This window comes from Lachnellula hyalina (genome assembly GCF_007821495.1).
Source record: "Lachnellula hyalina strain CBS 185.66 chromosome Unknown contig00012, whole genome shotgun sequence".
Taxonomy (NCBI): Eukaryota; Fungi; Ascomycota; class Leotiomycetes; order Helotiales; family Lachnaceae; genus Lachnellula; species Lachnellula hyalina.
The window spans coordinates 259,883-280,947 of NW_022157126.1; the positions used below are offsets into that span (position 1 = coordinate 259,883).

General features: G+C 47.9%; 8 protein-coding genes across 8 annotated transcripts; 4 read left to right on the forward strand and 4 right to left on the reverse strand.

The window, feature by feature from the left end:
• Positions 1-282: 282 nt before the first annotated feature.
• On the reverse strand, positions 283-1,628 carry LHYA1_G001331 (uncharacterized protein; the record flags this gene model as incomplete). The annotated part of the gene is made up of 2 exons (XM_031146315.1): positions 283-645; positions 690-1,628. The coding sequence occupies 2 exons, from the start codon at positions 1,626-1,628 to the stop codon at positions 283-285; spliced, it is 1,302 nt and encodes a 433-aa protein (XP_031008716.1).
• A 688-nt stretch (positions 1,629-2,316) lies between these two features.
• On the reverse strand, positions 2,317-3,594 carry LHYA1_G001332 (uncharacterized protein; the record flags this gene model as incomplete). The annotated part of the gene is made up of 4 exons (XM_031146316.1): positions 2,317-2,691; positions 2,753-3,291; positions 3,341-3,493; positions 3,549-3,594. 4 exons carry the CDS (start codon positions 3,592-3,594, stop codon positions 2,317-2,319), a joined length of 1,113 nt encoding a protein of 370 aa, XP_031008719.1.
• A 239-nt stretch (positions 3,595-3,833) lies between these two features.
• Positions 3,834-4,712, forward strand: frg1 (the record flags this gene model as incomplete). The annotated part of the gene is made up of 2 exons (XM_031146317.1): positions 3,834-4,222; positions 4,247-4,712. The coding sequence occupies 2 exons, from the start codon at positions 3,834-3,836 to the stop codon at positions 4,710-4,712; spliced, it is 855 nt and encodes a 284-aa protein (XP_031008718.1).
• A 1,398-nt stretch (positions 4,713-6,110) lies between these two features.
• YNL035C (putative WD repeat-containing protein) lies at positions 6,111-7,527 on the forward strand (the record flags this gene model as incomplete). Its single annotated transcript, XM_031146318.1, has 6 exons — positions 6,111-6,414; positions 6,624-6,720; positions 6,770-6,836; positions 6,885-7,231; positions 7,289-7,415; positions 7,465-7,527. 6 exons carry the CDS (start codon positions 6,111-6,113, stop codon positions 7,525-7,527), a joined length of 1,005 nt encoding a protein of 334 aa, XP_031008713.1.
• A 367-nt stretch (positions 7,528-7,894) lies between these two features.
• On the forward strand, positions 7,895-11,922 carry Sel1l2 (Sel-1-like protein; the record flags this gene model as incomplete). The annotated part of the gene is made up of 7 exons (XM_031146319.1): positions 7,895-7,934; positions 7,993-8,154; positions 8,202-10,163; positions 10,213-10,605; positions 10,838-11,420; positions 11,479-11,758; positions 11,833-11,922. The coding sequence occupies 7 exons, from the start codon at positions 7,895-7,897 to the stop codon at positions 11,920-11,922; spliced, it is 3,510 nt and encodes a 1,169-aa protein (XP_031008712.1).
• A 478-nt stretch (positions 11,923-12,400) lies between these two features.
• Positions 12,401-15,227, reverse strand: ure1 (Urease; the record flags this gene model as incomplete). The annotated part of the gene is made up of 7 exons (XM_031146320.1): positions 12,401-12,721; positions 12,786-13,677; positions 13,725-14,509; positions 14,555-14,929; positions 14,982-15,008; positions 15,066-15,152; positions 15,207-15,227. The coding sequence occupies 7 exons, from the start codon at positions 15,225-15,227 to the stop codon at positions 12,401-12,403; spliced, it is 2,508 nt and encodes an 835-aa protein (XP_031008715.1).
• A 528-nt stretch (positions 15,228-15,755) lies between these two features.
• RMR6 (Receptor homology region,transmembrane domain- and RING domain-containing protein) lies at positions 15,756-17,942 on the reverse strand (the record flags this gene model as incomplete). Its single annotated transcript, XM_031146321.1, has 4 exons — positions 15,756-15,796; positions 15,846-17,367; positions 17,445-17,525; positions 17,868-17,942. Coding segments are annotated over 4 exons (1,719 nt in total), but the record flags the coding sequence as incomplete, so codon positions are not given.
• An 813-nt stretch (positions 17,943-18,755) lies between these two features.
• Positions 18,756-20,859, forward strand: NGG1 (Chromatin-remodeling complexes subunit; the record flags this gene model as incomplete). Its single annotated transcript, XM_031146322.1, has 2 exons — positions 18,756-19,272; positions 19,373-20,859. 2 exons carry the CDS (start codon positions 18,756-18,758, stop codon positions 20,857-20,859), a joined length of 2,004 nt encoding a protein of 667 aa, XP_031008711.1.
• Between the last annotated feature and the right edge of the window lie 206 nt (positions 20,860-21,065).

Here is a 21,065-nt window from a genome sequence, read left to right on the forward strand (position 1 = left end):
TTGTGCTTCCCTTCCCTTCAGACCCAAAAGTCTAGTCAAAGGCCCAACCAATTGAAGATATTGCTTAAGAGCTCATACTAGCAATTATCAATTCCTTTGTTTACAATGTAAAGGATTCCACGAGTACCGTTGACTATATGTTTATCTGACAACGTTTTTCCGTACGGAATTTGAGACATTAACAAGCACACCCTCAGCGTGAAGCGAATGTTGCAGGTAAGTCTATAGTCATTGAAACATATACCATGAATAATATACACAGACCAATTATGCTCAGGCCTCCTACTGAACCCTCTTCTCCTCCGTCTTCTTCTTCACCTCCTCCACATCAAACTTCGCAAACTTAGCCGCAATCTCCTCCTCACTAAACTTCCGCAGCTTCGTTTTCAGCATCGCCGCAAGCTCAACCTGACTCATTCCAATCTGTTTCCCCATCGGAACCAATTGTTTCGCCAAATGCATATAATTCTTCGTCAAACAACGAAATGTGATTTCCAGATAATCGATATTCTGAAACACCAACGCACCTTCATCTGCATACCGCTCTTTGGCTTTCAAGAACGCACGCGGATGATCACGCCAATGCCGAAGTGGATTCAAGTGATGAGAGGTATGGTAGCCATCATTAAAGCAGAAGCGATTCGACTATTCACATTAGTTTAGATCTTTTCGCAGAAAGAATAACATACCGGTACGTCGATCAATGTAATACTGCTTCTGAAATCCGAATCCGGCTCCAGCTCATCCACCAACGCATGTTGACCCCAATTTCCAACCATAAGTCCAAATCTCAGTACTACGAACGGGAGAATGAACACGAAGAGCGTGGGCTTGAGATTCCATCGAGCGAGAAGGACCATGGCTGTGTAGCTTGATATTTCCGAGCAAAAGACCTTAGCCGCCAAATTGTATTTCCGCTTGCTTATAAAGTACAACGGCAGATCTATCCAGCACAGTAGGAGAAACCTCAATTCGTATTGCAAGAAAGCAACCACCGAATCCCGTTGGTATCGAATGGTACTGCTCAAATCATCTGGACCGTTGCCTTCCACGTGATGAGCTTTCACGTGATGGTAATAATATGAATCCCAGGTATGGCCCATCAGGGGCTCCAAGATATATGGGAAAGTCCAGTCGAAGATAGCGTAGGGTTTTCTTAGTACGCCATTGTTGTGGATGTGATTGTGCATCATCAGGGTGAAGGAGCCGGAATACCATATGATGAGCAGCAGGTGTGCTATCCCATGCAGCAAATGGAAGTCGTGAAACATATACAAGGCACTTGGGACCGCGGTGGAGAAGTATAGGATTATGTGGGTGAGAAAGACGACATCGGTTTCGTTCCGTACAACGGTTCTTGCCCAGTTGATATACAGTTGCAAGATGCTCTCACGAAGCGTACGACTGCTTTTCTTTTTGGGTTCCTCAGCATCCCAAGCGCAGAAGACGGTGGGTTGGAAGCCGGGGTGCTTAGGATCAGCTAAGGATGATAGACGATCGAGGGCAATTTGTGGTTGCTGTTGACCTTTTGAAGCTTCATGGTCGTTGATATCTCGATATAATTCGTCAAGAACAATGACATCCGATACTGTGAAGAAGGCCGAGTCCGGTCCCTTGAGATCCGCCATTCGATAGTGGGTCCTCGACGATCGATACGCGAGAGACGGAGGGAACAAGATCAAGAATTGAAATATTGGCAAACTTTACAAGTTGAAAAGCACATCAAGGCGTTGAAGTATCTTCCCGAGCTTCTATCATCTCCACAAGTTATACGCGCTACGTTGTTGGGTATGTTAATAATGTGGTTCGTTTTATACTACAATTGGATAATTCCCCGGGCCGGGCTGAACCCATCCCATGTGAAACCCTATACGAGATGACTAATCAATCTGAGTTCCTTGCAAGGCTGAAGGTTCTCTCACGTGGCTGGCTTCTTGATTTGACCACTCGGGCTTTCCTAATTAGCGTGACATGCCCTGTCAGATTTAGCCTACTTTTAGCCTAAACTAGGGTCTGATTTATGAAATAAGCTGAAGGGTGACACCTCTCTCCGCGGCCCTCTATAGTTTCGGAACTACATGCTATCGCAGATGAGCTCTTGATGACCATCAGTGTCTGGAGCTCTATCACCCACGACAAGATTTGTGTCTTCGACGACGGAACCTAGTCCAAGTCCACTGATCTTAGAGATAACGGGTAATATTCTTACGACGAGGTTATGAATACAACAAGAACGAAGATCATCTAATTCCGTCTTGATGAACTGAGTGTCATGTTTCATGTATGAAGGGAACAAGACATCAAGACTTATCTACCTCACTTGGTAGTATTCTTCTCCACAATGCCTCTCGCAAACTCCCCAAACGTAATTCCCTGCTCCGAATCCACAATCTCCTCCAAGTTAGGCTGCGTGAACACCGCCAATGTATTCCTGGCAATCTTACCACCTTCATCCTCTCCACTAGCAACACCAGGTTGTACACCCCTGACAAAGTGAGGTACGGCTTTGAATTTGCCTTTGGTGATTCGTTCAAGCGCTTCACCGGTTTGAAAGGCGATGCAGTCACGGGGGATCTTCACTTGGACTGTCTCTCCACTGCGAGATTGGATGTAGAGTCCTGCTGTTGGGTCTGGGGATGATGGGAGCTCGCCCAGGGTTGGCAGGTAGCGGGGGTTGTAGGCGTAGCCCATCTGAATGTCTCAAAGTTAGTGATGCATTTAAGCTACCTGGGATTGATATGGGAATCTATACCGGAACCGCAGGAATTTGTCTCGTCTCATTAATGAACATAGCAGAGGTCAAGCCCGTGAGACACCCGTGATCCAAATGAGTTGCGCACCAATCATCATCATTTTCCTCTTTCTTGTCATCGGCCACCTTAGGGTCTGCGGGGAAGTAATGAAGTAATCGAGCTTTTGTCGTCGTTGATGTTCTGACGACATGTTCCAGGTATCCAGGCTTGTATTCTGGGATCTCTTTCTCGGCGTATCTGTCACATGCTCTAGCAACCAGTACCCCGGTGTCGATAATGAGACGACAGAGATCCTCAAAGGTTTCTTTGAAGCCTGGAATGGTGGTATCACCAGGCCACAGGTTGGGACTTAGATATTCCGGGAAGTTCTTGGTCGAGAACTCTGCTGTGGGTTTGGTACAGGAGAGGGAGGGGTCCACGTAGAAGGCACAATTTGCGTAGAATGAGCCTTTGAGGGTATCAACTTGGCCATTCTTTAGTGTTTCTTTACCACGAGACCAGCCAGTTAAGTATTTTGCTGCAGGATTCTCAATTTTCTCTGCTTTTGTGTAAGTTTGGGTATAAAAATTTGAAGTGGCACGACTGACCAAGTCTGTATTCCGGGAGGTTCCCAAGATATGAAGAATACGAAAGCAGCCGATGGCGTAATTCAAGAAAAACAGAGGGAACATCTTTGACTATGATTACTCCCAAAGATTCAGGGCCAAATGCCTCTTCTAAAGTTTCGAAAGAGACATTGCCTATTCATGGGTTTTAGCGGGGGTTCGCCGATCATGTGGACTAGAGAGGAAATACCGTTCTTCAAGTCCTCAAGACTGACAGTGACTGCACCTGAAGACATGCTTGACTTAAAGTATGAATGAGCCTGAGAAGCAATTGATCATCCAATAATTCTGGGACATTTACATTTGGAGATTTTTTCTTTTCTTTTGAAGAGGTGGCGTGTAACCAAAGAGGAAGCTCAATAAACCACAACCGCCTCGGCGATAGTAACTTTCAGGCTAGAGATTCTGTCTAGACCACCACCCCTCCTACACTATCAGATCATACGACCAAGCCACGTGGTTCTACTCCTTCAACATGGTTAAACCATTGTCTTTTAAGGGCGACAAGAAAGCGAAGAAGAGAAAGCGCGTCGACACCGAGGAGAAGTTTGGCGAAAGCTCGGGATCGAAATCGAAGGAAATCACAGTCTCAAAGCCAGAAGAAGATGCGCCTTCAGTCGATGACGATAGCTGGGTTACAGCAGAAGCTTCAGGAGATGTCATAGGACCGATTATATTTGTATTACCCTCCGAACCGCCCTCATGCATAGCTTGCGACACGAATGGCAAGGTGTTCGCCAGCCCTCTTGAAAACATCATCGAGAACGACCCCGCGACAGCAGAACCACACGATGTTAGGCAGGTTTGGGTTGCAAATAGAGTTGCAGGTACGGAAACTTTTAGTTTCAAAGGTCACCATGGAAAGTAAGTTCCTAAGCATTCTACTAGGTGTCTAGAAGCTAATGAGTGTTCAAGATACCTGAGTTGCGACAAATACGGCATATTATCTGCCAGCACAGAAGCCGTGTCCCCTCTCGAATCCTTCAACTGTATACCAACAGCCGATACACCAGGCACATTTCAGATACAAACTCTGCGCGAGACTTTCCTAACAATCAAGCCCTCTACATCCTCGAAAACAACTGCCCTTCCAGAAGTTCGTGGTGACGGAGAGACTATTACTTTCAACACAACACTACGGATACGGATGCAGGCACGATTCAAGCCTAAATTGAAAGCCAACAAAGAGGAAAAGGCACGAGAAAAGATCAGCAGGAAGGAGCTTGAGGAAGCTGTGGGACGGAGGTTGGAGGATGATGAAGTCCGGAAACTGAAGAAGGCTCGAAGGGAGGGCGATTACCATGAGGCGTTACTGCTTATCAAAGTCAAGAATAAGCACGACAAGTACAGTTGAGCTTTACGATTATAAACAGGCATTTCGGTGGAACGTTGGACAGTAATAAAACTATCCATTAGATGTATGAAGGAGCTCGGCGGGATGCGACTCAGCTCTTTGTATAGCTATCGGAGGAGTCCGAGGGCTCATTAGAGAACCATGGATCGCGCCACTCTTAAATGAGTGCTGGCTTAGCCTCAAAAGAACTCCATTCTTCCATTCTCCTGCAATAGACAAGTTCGGTTTCTTTGACAGCATGATTCATCTTGCACATTGTCTGAATCATAATCTACTACAGAGAAAGTCCGTCCAAACTACTCAATTGGAAAATGGCTCACTATCATCCTAAAGGGCAAAGCCTCATTTGTAACGAATTGGCTGTAAGTGAGCTCGAGGTAGCAAATACATAAGATTTCTTGCGACTTCCCTTGTATACAAAACACCCGGAGAACAAATTAGAAATCGCACCGTTGTTGTTCACGAATTAACAGCTCCATGTGAACGTCCGAGGCTAGATGAAGCAATAACTTGTAAGTATCAACATTCCCATTCCCATACTCAACTGACACTGAAAGTGACAGGCTACAGACTTTGAACCCCTACTCGGAATCAGAAAGCTCCGGGCACCTCGCCCATCAGCCTGAAGCTGCTCCCACGTGGAAGTAATCCTCGAGCTCTGGTAGATTATTACGGATTGCTCCGTATCATTAGTGGCTGCCCAAGACAGCGATACACGAGAAGATTGCCGATTTTTCGGGACCATAACGCCTGCGCAGACAAACAGACAACAAGTATCACGTTGTCAGACTAGACGAACCAGTTTCATCTCAATAGCGCTACCCTATGCACATGTTGCAGGATATTTTGGAGCCTCTGGCGGATCGGGCACAGCGACGGAGGTATCTTGAAGGGATTGAGGAGTCGGATATCAGGCGATGTCCGTATTTGAAAACAGATGCCGGGCTTCCTCTGCGACCATATGGGGTGTAGCGGGGCGTAGAACGCATCGTAACCTTTATTGGATGAAGCAGAGCAAAAACCTCGTCCTACTGAGGAGTAGCTGCAGCCTTATACCGATAATGGCGTTGGCTTTGAAACCCATTTTAAAACAACTACGTCGTGTATAGTTTTGCTATCTCCCACCGCACTATCATGCTTGAATAGTGCTTAATGAAGTGCAGGACGAGCTTTTAAAGAAAAGTAGATGATTTAAATTCTAGAAACTTGAACATGTGTGGTTTAGATGAGCGTTGGCGTAAAACGGAAATATTGAAAAGGGGGGACGATGATGGCGGGGAAGTTGCTTGAACGGGCCGAGCCGACTCCAAAAATATTTTCTATCACAAAAAAAAAGATAAATCCACCACAGTCTTCTGATTAATACAACACTTAGCCAGTATAAACATTCCGCCCAATATGTACACATTAGAAAGCGTGGATTCATTCCACATCTCATCACCTGAAAACACCTACATCTACGACATCGTCCCGGTAGCAGGTGGGGTAGCAACTATTTCTTCAGATGACAGCTTGAGACTTCTGGACCCTCTGTCTTTGAATGGACCGCCGATAAATTCAGTCAAGAAAGTCAATACTGATGTTACGTGTTTGAAGGCTTTGGGAGGGGAAGATGCAGCGGTTGTGTGTACAGCGGGGAGGGATGGGTCTGTGAAAGTTTTGGATCCGAGGACTGGTGGGGTGGTTGCGACGGTCAGGAGTGGTGAGTAATTTTTGAATGTTTTCTTCAGAATATGTTGTTCTTCATGTGACCTTTCTTAAATGTTTCCCAAATCTTTTTGCCTATAATATTTTATATTCGGAATGATTGAGGTCAAGTTTTGAGTGTCAGTCGCAGTAGCTTCAACTGCTTGGTGCCTTTCAGATGTTTTCTTATGGTTTAATTACAGGCATTTTTCTGACATATAATAGATCAGAATGCTCCTATAATATCGCTGGCATGCTCATATCCGTACGGTCTTGCAGCGGGGACGGAATTGACTAATCACCAAGCAGCAGTTTTGATATGGTGGGTTCTTCAGTGCCAGTATTTCAAGCTCCGTTGCTGATGATGATAGGGACACGAGAGACCTTTCGGAACCCGTTGTTAAATACGTTGAAAGCCATAGTGATGATGTCACAGAAGTTTGTTGCACACAGGTCAGCTCTGGAATCATGCTAACTCTCGTCCAGCTACAATTTCATCCCAGCCGGCCGCAAATATTACTTTCCGGCTCAACAGATGGGTTGGTAAATATCTACAATACCACAATCACAGATGAGGAAGAAGCTATACACCAAACTATCAATCATGGGCATTCAATACACCACGCCAACTTTCTCAGCGATGTAAACATATTTGCTCTGTCACATGATGAGAAGTTCTCAATGTACGAGTTGGTGACAAATCCTGAAGAAGGCGTTGAGGAACCCCCTCCTATACATTATGGGGATATGAGGGAACAGTTGGGTGGCGAGTATGTTGCAAATGTTTTGAGGAGACCGGACGGTGGTGCTGTACTTGGTGTTGGAACTCATAGGTAAGTGGACTTCACGCCCTAAGTGATCATACAGCGCAATATTAACACAGCTCATAGTCGAGAAAGCTTTGATCTGGTTCAGCTGAAGAATGGTTCCCCTTGGACGTTTGCGCCTGAGTCGAAGGTTACTTTGGTTGGAGCTCATAGTTCTGAAATTGTACGCGCTTTTTGCTTCTTAGACTCGGTGAGTACCTCCACGACTTATTGACTTCCCAATTCTGATAGAAATGTAGCATAAAACGGTATTGACCGCTGGCGAAGACGGGCAAGTCAAGGCGTGGAGAGGGGGCGATTGAAATACCTGGGGGCCTTTTGATGGAGAAAATATTGTACCATCCTATAATACCCAACATGAAGCCATAATAGATGTTGACTGAAAATCGTGATATTAAAATCCAATCCATTACAGGATTTTAGAACTGCTGTTGACTTGTTGATTTGTAATGAGGTCGTAAAAGCCAAGAGGAAGCTCGGCTTAGACACGCGACAACTCCGCCTAAAGAAGATAACAGCGTGGAAGCTTTACAAATACCAACTTCCATCCAGGCTCCCAACACCCCGCCTATTCCGACATGTCATTTCACGAGGGCATGAGACGATGATCGATTTCTTTTCTTCAGCTTCTGGCACGAAGTAATTGCTTTTTGCGCCGAGCTCTACAACATGAAAGACGGAAGCAAACGGCTATTGCCGTTCTTGATCTGTAGGCTACTTGCTATTCGGAGTCTTTTCCACCCAAAGCTAACAGTTTTGTGCTACAGTGTTTTTACAGATAATCCTTCCTATTACGTCTGCGAAGGCTCTTCACGATGAGTCGACATTAAGCACAAATTCAGACGGCAGCCCTTTACCAGTAGCTGCGCAATCGCCGACGCCCCAGCAACCTCTCCGAGAACAAGAGGAAGGCAGGAGTAGGATAGATGGTGAGAAGGACAGTTCTTCGTAGAAAGGACTTGGCTGACTGAATTAGGCAAGGAGCAAGTTGACAAAGCACTTTACTTATTACGACGACATGAACGTTTAAATCCACGACCCTCTCGAAAACCTCCCGGAATAGTAGCAGCAGTTGGTCAATATGTTCTGGCAGCGCTGCCACGGTTATACATCCAAGGTCCGCCTTCGGATGGGTCAGGAGAAAGTGAGGGATACAAGGCTCTCCCAAAAGCAGTTGCCGAAGGAGTTCGATTGTTAGAAGAAGCAGCTCAAGTCGAAAATCCAGACGCCATGTACCTTCTTGCCCAGATGAACTTCTATGGCAATTTCACACACCCGAACGATTATTCAGAAGCCTTCAGGAGGTACCACCAACTAGCCACATTGAACGGAAATAGCTCGGCACAGCATATGATTGGTTTTATGTATGCCACGGGAATTGGGGGAGCTGTTGAGAACGACCAAGCAAAGGCGCTACTTTATCACACATATGCGGCTCAAGGGGGAAGTATAAGATCCGAGATGACTGTAGCATTTCGACATCATAGTGGCATTGGGACAGCGCGGAACTGCGATTTGGCAGTCAAACACTACAAGAACGTTTCGGACAAGGCTATTGAGTGGTACAGATCTGGACCTCCAGGAGGAATGGCATGGGTACCTGACTCTTATCGACTGGCGGATGATGATGGTGGTGTCTATGGCGAAGGGGCGAGCTTCTCGAGCGCTGGAAACAATGCCAATAAAGCTGGGCCGAGCTCAGATGCCCATGCAGCTCTGGATGATGTTTTGGAGTACCTTGATTTGATGTCGAGGAAGGGAGACTTTAAGGCAACCTTTAGTCTGGGACGGATCCATTACGATGGGCAAAAAGGCCTTGCCCGAAATTTGAAAAGTGCGCAGTGGTATTTCATGAGGGTTGCTAAAATGTACTGGCAAAAGGATGGCCGCATAATCGATGCCGACAAGCCAGGATTGGAGAAGATTGCTACCAAAGCTGCTGGATACCTAGGCCGTATGTCCCTACGAGGAGAAGGAGTTGCTCAAAACTTCGAGAAAGCGAACAATTGGTTACAGCGTGGTGTTAAGAGTGGCGATGCGGGGTCTCAGTATGGACTGGGTTTGATGAATTTGGAAGGCCTGGGTATCCCGAAGAACACCATCAGAGCGACCGAACTATTCAAGGCCTCTGCAGAGCAAGATTACGCCCCTGCACAGGTGAGCCTAGGAGCTTTGTACCTAGATCAAGGCACCCCAAGTGATATCCAAGTTGCAAATCGCTATTTCGAACTCGCTGCACGGTATGGCCACATCGAGGCCTACTACTACCTAGCCGAGCTCATCAACCAAGGGGTTGGGAGGGACCGAAGCTGTGGGCTTGCAGCTGCTTACTATAAGAACGTTGCAGAGAAAGCAGAACCGCTACTTTCTTCATTCTCTGAAGCCAATCGAGCATATGAGGAGGGGAATTCCGAGTTAGCGCTTGTTGATTTTATGCACGCAGCTGAACAAGGCTATGAGAAAGGCCAGGCGAATGTAGCATATCTTCTCGATGAGCAAAAGGCCAAATGGATTTTGCCATCTTGGTTAACTCTGTCAAACAACCCTCGACCGATACTACTTCAAAACGCTGCTCTGGCTCTGATATATTGGACAAGATCAGCGAAGCAAACTAACATCGATTCTATGGTCAAGATGGGAGACTACTATTTATATGGAATTGGGACAGAGCCTGATATGGACAAGGCAGCAACTTGCTACAATTCAGCTTCTGAATTTCATCAAAGCGCTCAAGCCTTGTACAATCTAGGGTGGATGCATGAGAATGGAGTTGGTCTCGATCAAGACTTTCACCTTGCGAAGAGATTTTATGACCACGCCCTAGAAACGAACGATGAGGCCTATTTGCCTGTAACATTGAGCTTGCTTAAATTGCGACTCCGAAGTGCTTGGAATACTCTGACACATGGCAGGGTCAATTCCATTCAAGATGAACCAGGTAAGCTATGTCTTTTTTGGCAGTTGAGATCCTATGCTAACAATTGTAGCGCCTAAGAAGCAGTGGTCATTATCAGAATGGATCAGCAACTTTCTTCAAGATGATCACCCATATTACGGTGATGCTGATTATGATGAAAACTATCTTCCAGACAATGATCCAATGCCGGGCGGAGACTCGGATGGGTTCTACGATGACGGTATTGATGATGGGCTTTTGGAAAGCGTGCTTATTATTGTCCTTGTTACGGCGCTGGCGTTTCTCATCTACTGGCGCCAGCAGGCCCAGCAGGCACATAGGCGGCAAGAGGATGCTGCAAGGGCACGACAGGGAGATCAGCTAGCTGCTCAGGCACAGGTGCAACAGCCTCAGGGAGGAGATCGGGGGCTTTTCCCACGGCCTGGAGATCCAGAATTTGGGCAATGGGTGGCTGGTGGAGTAGGTCACTGAAATGTAATTTAGTTTGTGTAAATAGACCAGCGTTAAAAAGCGATTATATATTACATCATCGTTTCCCTTGAATTTCCCAAATGCTGGCCTCTGGTAGTCGTGCTTGTGTTGTCTCAACTCGGCCATACGACATTCTCGCCAATCCCAATTTCCATCCTCTCTAAATATCAACAACAAACAACAATGCAATGCTCCCACCAATTGATCCAAAACTGACCCCTCAGCACTAACACCTCCCCAATTCCAATCCCAAGCACAACCAGCATCACAAGCAAAGATGTCAACCCAAGCCGCCAAACGCCGCCGCATCGACGCAGCCTCCCACGTCCTCGCAAAGCCCTTCCGCTCACCTTTCAAAACGCCCTTCAAATCCCCCGTCAAAGACACATTTACATCTACACCTACACGCGACGCCACCAACACCCCCTCTGTTCTCGCCGACAAGACCCCCAATATCTCGTTCCCAATCCCGTCCCTCGCAACGCCATCTCGTACCCGCGGCCCCCGCTCTCAGAAAACCTTCTCGTCGCCCGTACAAGCCGCAGCGCTGAATGCCGATCCGGAGGTTGCGGCGCTTCTGCGGAGGCAGCTGGAGCTGGAGAGGGAGTTGAGGGATGTGAAGGAGGGGTTGGATGTTGCGGAGCAGGCGCGGAAGATCGAGGCGGAGAGTCGGAGGAAGAGTGTTGTGGGAGGGGGAGTAGAGGTCGAGGTTGATGGGGAGCTGGTGGAGTTGATTGGCAGGTGGACGGCCGCTAGTCGACAGGCTGCTGAGGAGCTGTTTGGGCAGGTGAGGGATAAGGTTAATAGGTTTGTGATATACTCGGATCTCATTCCCCTTTGTGTCTCTTACACATCATGGGACGAGTGCTGATATTCTGGCTGATGGCAGGATGGGAGGACCGCGAGCTTGGAAGGAGATGCAGAAGAAGCAAGAGGAGTTCCAGACTACGTGGGATCAGCAAGATGAGCAGATGAATACCGGCAATGGTAATGATTCGGACGATGATGAGGCAGAGGCAGAAGCTAGGGAGGCTGCGAAGAAAGATCTCTATGCCCAGTATGATGTGGATGAGGAAACTGAGAACGAGAAGTCCCAGCGCCCAAAGGGACTTGGTGATACGGGCGAACGGCCGGGAGAGGAAGATGTGCGTGCTTTATCTTCCTCCTGCCTGTTTATTGATGGATTCTACCTTATACTGACTGTATATTCTATTTTCAGGAGTTCACGATGGCTATGATGCTCCGGACGCTGAATGTTGATCTGGATATCATTGGTTACGACAGAGACCAGCAGAGGTGGCTGGATTGATTGATTGATACGATTACGGTACGATACGATTATACTGTACAACTTGGTGGGAGAGCAAAAGCTACGAATTATGATAGACATGACATGACATACGAATAATGAGGGGCTGGGTTAGGTCTGGTGGCGTCTCCTGGGCTTTTGCACTGTGCTATTCTTGCTGGTATGCAAGTAGATTCAGGTCTTAGCTGTACGATTGTTGTTACAATGCCCATGGACATTATAGAAAGAAATTACAATTCCAAGTCTCCACAATGGTTCTTCGAGCCGTTGCCAACATGTCTTGTGTCTATTGCTTTGCTCCGGTGCTGCATCGAATCATTCCAGCCCTTTGCTCAAGCAAGTTACTTCAGACTGTCATAACTGCAAACTGGGCCTATTTAGACGAATATGGCAATGTAACAGAAGCATATATTGATCACATATAACCAACACCAATAACATAAATAAACCAATCATAATCATAAGTTCATAACGCATCTCAATAAACATACGCCGCCTGCGTCAACGGCAACGCCGTAGCCGCTTCACACGTAGCATGCACGCCATCGGCCTCAACCCTATAACTCTCTGGATCAACCTTCATCTTCGGCCTCACATCATTGAACTTCATATCCCTCTTCCCGATCTTCCGGCAGTTCTTCACCGCCTCGATGCGTTTCTTCAGTCCGTAGGAAGCGATAGTACCGCTTGTAATAGACGATTGGGAGACGAAGAGGATGGACGTTTGGGGCACGAGGGGCGCGAACATGGGGCGTGAGATTATTGGTTGGACGGTTGGGATGGAAGCGTTGGGGTCCCCCTGTTAAGATTAATTGTTGGTTAGGGGAAGGAAGGGAGGGAGGAAGTGAATGGGCCTGTCTTACCATTTGTGCGTAGGAGATCAAACCGCTTTTAATCACAGTTGTAGGTTTCGTACCAAACCAAGCCGGGTCCCAAACTACGAGATCGGCCAATTTGCCTACTTCGACACTTCCGATTACATGGCCCATGCCCTGTGCAACCGCTGGGTTGATGGTGTATTTGCTGACATATCTCTTCACACGGAAGTTGTCTGCTCCTGTTCCTTCGTCTTCCTTTAGTGTGCCGCGCTGGACTTTGTTCTTGTGAGCTGTGTTCCAGGTGCGGAGGATGACTTCTCCACAGCGACCCATGGCTTGAGAATCCGAAGACATCATGCTGATGGCGCCGAGATCGTGGAGGACGTCCTCGGCGGCGATTGTTTCGGCGCGGATACGGGATTCGGCGAACGCGACGTCTTCGGGGATGTTCTTGGACAGATGATGGCATACCATTAACATGTCGAGATGTTCGTCAAGTGTATTCCTCGTAAATGGTCGTGTTGGGTTGGTTGAGGAAGGTAGCACGTTGGCGTGCTCGACGACACTGATGATATCTGGAGCATGGCCACCACCAGCACCCTCGGTGTGATATGTGTGGATTGCACGGTCTTTGAATGCTGCAATAGTTGATTCGACGAAACCGGACTCGTTCAATGTATCAGTGTGGATGAGACATTGGACATCAAACTCATCACAGACTGTCAAGCAGGAGTCAATAGCTGAAGGAGTCGTGCCCCAATCCTCGTGGAGTTTGAGACCACAAGCACCGGCAATTACTTGCTCTCGGAGTGCTAAAGGATTGCTGTCGTTTCCTTTGCCTGTGATTCCAAGGTTGACTGGTAGGGTATCACAAGCCTGGAGCATTTGACGCATGTAGTTCTTTCCAGGAGTGCAAGTTGTTGCACTTGTGCCAGCACTAAAGGGGCGTTAGCTAGGTTCCTTTTCGAAAAATTAGCAACCTACCTAGGGCCCGTTCCTCCTCCAAGCATAGTGGTAATACCAGATGAGATTGCTTCATACACTTGTTGAGGGCAGATAAAGTGAATATGAGAATCAAAACCACCTGATGTAATAATCTTTCCTTCTCCAGCAATAACATCCGTGCAAGATCCAACAACCATGTTAGGAGCCACACCGTCCATCACATCTGGATTTCCAGCTTTTCCAATGCCAACTATGACACCGTTCTTGACTCCAATATCTGCTTTATATATACCGCTCCAATCGACAATCAAGGCATTCACAATAACAAGATCCAATGAAACTTCATCCGATACTCCAGTAGCCTGACCCATACCTTCTCGTAGAGTCTTACCGCCACCAAACTTGCACTCATCACCGAAAGAAGTAAGATCTTTCTCAACTTTGACCCAAAGGTCCGTAAAGCCCAGTCTAACAGTATCGCCAGTAGTAGGGCCAAACATAGTGCAATAAGCAGCTCTGTCCATCTCAAACATATCAATATGTGCAGCATCACCGATAGCAGTAGGAACATGGGCGAAACCTGCTTGTTGAAGATTGGAAAGGATGTCCTCGACACGAGAAAGATCCACCTTGCCAGTAGCAATGTGATTCCCACCACGGATGACTTTATTTCCGCCAATCTCAACAAGTGTAACAGTCTTGGCATCTCCAGGCTCGAAACGGACAGAAGTTCCTGCGGCGATGTCAAGGCGGTATCCATATGCTTTGATGCGGTCAAACTCGAGCTGGGGATTCGTCTCGATGAAGTGATAGTGGGAACCAATCTACTAGTCTTAGCGATTATTTACCAATCCCCTTAAAATGTATACCTGTATTGGTCGATCTCCCTTGCTTGTAACCTTCAATCTAATCCTCTTCCTACCCTCATTCAGCACCACCTTCCCCTTGACCGTCACAACCGCACCCGGCTGCTTCGTAGCCTCGTATTCTTCGGCTGCAGGCATTTCAAACACGTTTATATCCGGGATGGGCAAGAAGCTGCCGTACAAAGCCTTCGCAAGATCGCCATCATCGCTGCTGATTGGGTGGTGCACCGTGACGAGGTAGGTTCCCGTGGGAAAGGTACCTTCGACCATGATCTCTGTGAGAGTCGAGCAGACGGACGGGAGAACATGGCGGCGACCGAGCATAGTAGCCCCGATTGACATGAGGTCTGCCACTGTGTGATTGCCATCGCGGATAAGCTTTCAGCTGTTAGGTCTGGTGTTTTCTGCTGAAGAGGGGGCGGGGAGGGACTTCTTGGAGATTGTTCGCGATGAGAGCCTGGGTCAAGAGTCAACTTCGCTATGCCATTGGGCTGAGGCATTGCCGGATACTGACTGCTGCTTCTGAGTGATTCAGCTTCACGCCTCGAGCAAGTCGTCGCTGTGCAAGGAGGCCTAGCTGGGAAATGACCAGCTTGTCTAACTATGTGGACTTGTGAGCGAGGCCTTCATTTGGGAAGTACTGGGCTGGACGCACTTCTTTGGGGACGAGATGCATCTTGAGCTAGACAAAGGCTGAACACCAGTTACAAGTGGTTAAAGCTTCGAAATAGCTTCAATTGCCTGACGATGTTGTCCCAAGTTGTTTACCCCGCGTTGTGAACTGATGCTTCTGCGATAAGATAGTAGAATTTACAGTAGCCCGGGTTGGCGGTAGCAGTTCTTGGCAATGCCATGTGGGCATAAGAGAGGAGACTCATTAGTAGGTATCTAGCTGTGGAGTAGTTTCTCGGATTGTTTTGAATCTTTTGGTATTTCATCCAACATTGCTATCGTTATATATACATCCGGCCAGGCATTTACAGGTATGTTGACCAATGTCCTCTGCTCCAAGAAACCCCTTTAATGCACCATATCGCCATATTTGCACAGTCCTATAATCCTATCCTTCATGATTTCATGATTTCACGACTCCAATAGATGCAAACCTTCTCGCCCAATATGAACGCCCAACATAAACGCCCATAACACCGACCCTCAACGCAACGCTATATACAAGACCAGACTACATATATTTCCCAAACCATTACGTGAAACCAGGGAATGCCTTTGACAGAGTTTGCTTCCCTGAGAATATATTAGCTATTTTCTTGCTCATGGGCCAGTTGTTACTCACATTTTGGACGCTGCTGTCGCTCACTAGCCTCATCCGGATCTTGAATTGGAGTCTGAGATGCTGCTATCTCTCGTATCCTCTGCCCCACTATCTCTTGTCGTGTAGGACCATGTGGTATTTCCTGACCAAGGACCGAGGCTCGAGGTTGTGTGGGCAGAGCGTTTGTTATGAACACTTGCTGTGCCTCTGGCATCGGCGATAATTCCTGACTCGACTGCTGATTAGACATAGGATTATTCTCCAGCTTCCAATTTATATTCTTTATCCGACCCCATACTGTACTTGATTCTGCTCTTGTACTTCCGTCGTAGAGTGTTATCCTATGCCGTAATCTTCGCAGATTTCGTTCACGACGAACCATCGCATTAGTTATTTTGGTTGGGCAATAACCGGGAAGTAATGCACTCTGCTTGCATACGGGACAGAGTGAACTGCTCGATCCCAAGAAAGTGTCGATGCAGTCTGGATGAAATATATGGCCACAGGGAAGTTCCCTGATTTCTGTTACACCCACTTCAAAATCATCGTCACATATATGACAGGTAGGTTGTGAATATGGCAAGAACTTATGGACAAAATACGAGTCTGGAGTAGAAGCACGGCCGTCAACTAGAATCAGTTCCCGGGGTATAGCTGTCCCATGATCTCGAAATTCTGATTGGGAAGTTGTACCGGCCGAGAAGTTTGTTGGGAGATGTCGCTCAGTGGTGGCAGCAGTCAGACTTCTCTTATGTAAAGGAGATGGCGGAAGCGATGTTTCGTTTTCGTCGTTATATATAAAGAGAGGAAGTCGATCAATGAGGCTATGTGGTACGGCAAGACGTTTAATTCCAAGGGCCTCGAGATTGACTTCTCCACTCGCCACCCGGCGGCGGAGAGAATGACGCCGCCATCTTTGGATGAGATGCATAGCGGCTGAGGTAGATCCCAGAATAACAACGAGGACTGCAATTACAAGAAGCAAGAAAACCCAAAATTGGGGCAGAGTTGATGAATTTGAGTTGTCGATGACGGTGTATAGCCGGACGTAGCTTCGAGGATCTATACCAGGAAGCTCTGATATTTGGTGGCCGTAAGGAACACTTGTCATGTTTCCTGAGTAAAGACTCAGTGCATGCATCAGCCGGTCACCATAATATCCAGGAATTGTATATACTGGATACTGAGTCTTTGTCTTCCAGGCACCACCATCCTGGAGATTCCAAACTGGATCGGAAGGCGACGGAGGCGTAGTTGTGTCATTGTCAGGAAGATAGAATATAAATGCTCGATTTGGGTCTTGACGTGCGGCACCCATATATTCTCGGGTGCATTCAACATTGATCCAAGGAGCGACGGCTATTAGAGTGAAGTCTGTTGGGGGTAGGTTGGCTTGTCTAGTGGCATTGGTTGGTACGTATGCTGTGGAGACGTTATAGCATTCGCTGTGCGCTTCTAGGTCGGGTACATAAAGAAATCCACCCGTGGTACCACCTCGGTCGGCATTTTGCGTAGACAGGGTTTGAATCTTGTCTTGGAGATCCTGATAGAATGAGAGATTGGGCTGTTCCGAAGGTCAGTCGCGTCGTTGTGGAACTAGGCAAGGTACAAGATACGTACGGACACTTGTGAGACGTTGTTATCGAGTTGCGTGTCGGTGGCTGTGTTACCCCATTCTTCGTTGGGGAAGAGTAGTCTAGGCTATGGTTAGCTATCTAGATTTGAATGGGTCGCGTGTTGGATGGATTGATGTTGATGTTGATGTTGATGTTGCCAATGCGGCTCAGCTGAGGGCCGGGGATAGCAATACGGGATTTCGGGGCAGCGGGCAAGACGTACACATAAGATTTTATCTGATTCGCCGCTATGGAGTCAAAGTCAGTACAGTACCGGTACGTAAAACTATTCCCCACTCAGTAGTAGTAGGGATCAAAACAGAAAAGGGCATCGAGCTATGGTAGGAGCCAAGAATATGTACATCCACCAGATCTGGGCGCCCAGATGCCAAGGCTGAACAAGGACAACGGAATGATGAAAACAAACGAACGCACACATCTTCAGCACAGCAAGGGCCGGCAAAGCGCAGAGCGTCTTCCAGCACGCAGCAGGGCGTTCGCTCTGCGCGTATTATGGGCCAACATGCGTACAAAGGGTTGTTCGGGGGGTCAGGATACTGATCGTCGTGCAAAGCGTCGTTGATGAGGGACACCGATAAAGGGCAAATGCCAAGAGTCTTGGGGGGTCGGGGGGGGGGGTCTTGAGGGGGTGTCAGAAAAGCTTGTCTGAGATGATCTTCACTACAGTACTGCCTGCGTGTTTTGCCTCGCTTCTCTGCGTATCAGCACTCACTTCCGGACGGGACGGACTCAGGGTCAGGACTGAGGAGGCCAGGACAGGCTAGCCTGGACTCTGAGGCAAGGGAGAGGAAAGGATGGGATAGGATGCGATGGGATGGGATGGGATGGGATAAATGAATATGGAGATGAACGGTTTTCTTGCTTCAGAAATATTCGTGCGGTAAGAAGTATCTTCTCGTGCATCTAAAGTCCCTAACAGCCTTACTATACTATAAACTTAAAACACAATTTAGGCTGCGCATCGGAGAATCAAATCATTCCGTCCCGCGATACGATAGCTACAAGAGGTCACTCGTATCGTATCGCGTCGTATTGCATCGCATCGCCTTGCCGCATCTTACAATTTGCAACTTGCAACTTGCAAGGGCTTATGCGCCAAGCGTTGTACCGTACTTGTAGCGTAGCTCCACTCAGTAACCTTAAACTCTCTTCTCTCCATCTCTACGGAACTTCACTATGACGCAGATTCAACGACCGCAGCCTCAACTGTGAATTCACATGTACATGTACATCACACCTGGGAATTGAACCCAACCACAATCCTATTGCGCTGCATCACTCACCCTCACCCACAATGCCCCCCCTTCCTAGTCAGAAAGGCACCGGCAAGAAGGGCAGAGACCCGCGTCAGAGTCGCAGTCGCAATACCACGCCCAGCATCATCGGCACCTCCACCTCTTTATCCCACACCGAGTCTGGTGAGACTGGGCTCCTCGAGCTTCCCAAAGACAAGTTCCCGACATCGCCTGACTTTGGCGACTATGTTGCGCTTGCAATTCCCAGCTCCAAAGACTTGGAAGCCCTTTCCGACAAATTGAAGCGGCTCATGGCCATCATCGAGACTCGGGGTGACATCTGCAACAAAGGAATGCGCCTCATGGTGGAGATGAGAAAGGATAGACAAGATGACATCGCAAGGCAAAATCAAGAGCAAGAGGTCATGGAGAAAAAGAAGAGAGATGCCGCCGAAGAAGAGGAGCGGGGGAGACATAGGGCCAACAAGCTCAAGAGAAGAAAGGATACAAGCGCAGAAGAAAGACCATTGACACATGGCGCGCATGGTTTGGCGCCTCAAGATGGAACAAATCTAGGTTCGTACTGTCATTCATTGAATGGTTTAGCGATTGTTGTGGTGATATATTCAATATGTCCCAAGGTTTAGACGAAGAACTAACTAGCCATTCTCATCAGACCGATCCTCACCAATACCTCACGTAGGAAAAACATCTCGCAGATTATCCGGCGACGATTCCGCTAGCTCATCTTTGTCTCCTGTTGTTGCGACACCTGCAGCTACTGGGATGGATGTTGACGACAAGGACGAACGGGCAGTCGACGAAGAAGATTCCAGCTCCGACGAGCATCAACCTCCTCCCGCGCCATCAATACCACACCTCCAAACCTTTGGCGACGATCCCACCACATTCCCAGACCCAACAGTATACGATATTCAAAATGTGACCCCCGATATGGATGATGATACGAAGCGCAGGATATACTCAGTGGCCTATTTCCCAGAATCAAATCTGGAGAACTTGATCCCTGGGACGCCCCCCGATAAAGATTTCAGCAATGGGAAAGCTACAAACCAAGTGCAAGCCAATACCTTTGCTACCTACCTCGAGCCTTACTTCCGAGCCTACACCGAAGAAGACAGCGCCTTTCTCCGCGATAGGGGTGACCGTACCACTCCATTTGTCATGCCTCGTCGAGGCAAGAAGCATTATAGCGAACTATGGGCGGAGGAAGATGGTGCTATGGCTCTGGATAATCCCCTGCATGGTCGTGATAAGCTCCCGGCTAACCAGGGCCGTGGCAGCATTGATACTTTGGATGATGCTATCGCAGAGACGGATCAGATTTCAGCTGGCCCAGTCTGTTCAAGATTGTTAGCAACCCTTAGACCAGAGCATCGCGCGCCGCCGTCTGAAGAGAAGCCGACGACAAATGGACTTACAAATGGCGAGGCAAACGTCAACGGGGAGGCCAATGGGGATCTCAGTGATCCTTTTCAAGCATCTGGTGAAGCGGCCCCAGTTCCTCCAGCTACCTACATGACAGACTCTGCTTCAGAATCCTGGAAGAAAGCCAGTCATCCCAAACTCGAATACTCGCAAGTTGACGAAAGACTCAAGCAAGAACTCCGTCACATCGGTTTCTTGCCTCCTGATCCGGACCCCGACTACGAAGCCCACTATGACGATGAAATTGGTGTACGTCTACGCGCACTTCAGGCGGAGTTGAAGCAACAATCCATCATCAATGGTGCTCGCAAAGCCAAACTACAAGATCTTGTCAAGGAGCGAATGGCCCACCAAGAATACACTACCATCCTCGAAGATCTCGACAGCCAAGTCCAAACAGCGTATCTGAAGCGGACACGCACAATGGGCAAGAGCAAGAAGAACAAGCGACCCGGTGGAGCTGGTGGAGGCAGTCACTTTGTTGGCGGTGCTACTGGGATGGCAAGACCGGGTATTGGCGATATGACCAAGACGGTCATGGAGAGACGGAAGAAATGGATTGAGGGCATTGGGCTTGTATTTGATGACGAGAGGAGCACTGTTAAGGTGCCTCGGTCTTCGAATCCAGGCAGCTCGATCTTCAAGCCGGAGGATATGGGAGAGCTTATCAAGAGGGAGAAGGAGGCTTGGGACGAAGATGCGGAAGAGGACTAGATCTGTAGATAAGTTGTTTTTAGGGGGTTGGGTTGTTACGGGATTGCGATCAGGTGTTTTTGGAGCATAGGGAGCATAGGGAGCATTGGTGTTTGGGGCGGTTTGTAGTATTAAATCCACAACATAGGTATTTTCTGCTTAACATCGTCTGGTCTTTATCCTACGAGCGTAGGTCAACAAGGTAGTCTAGACTGAAGTGATATTTC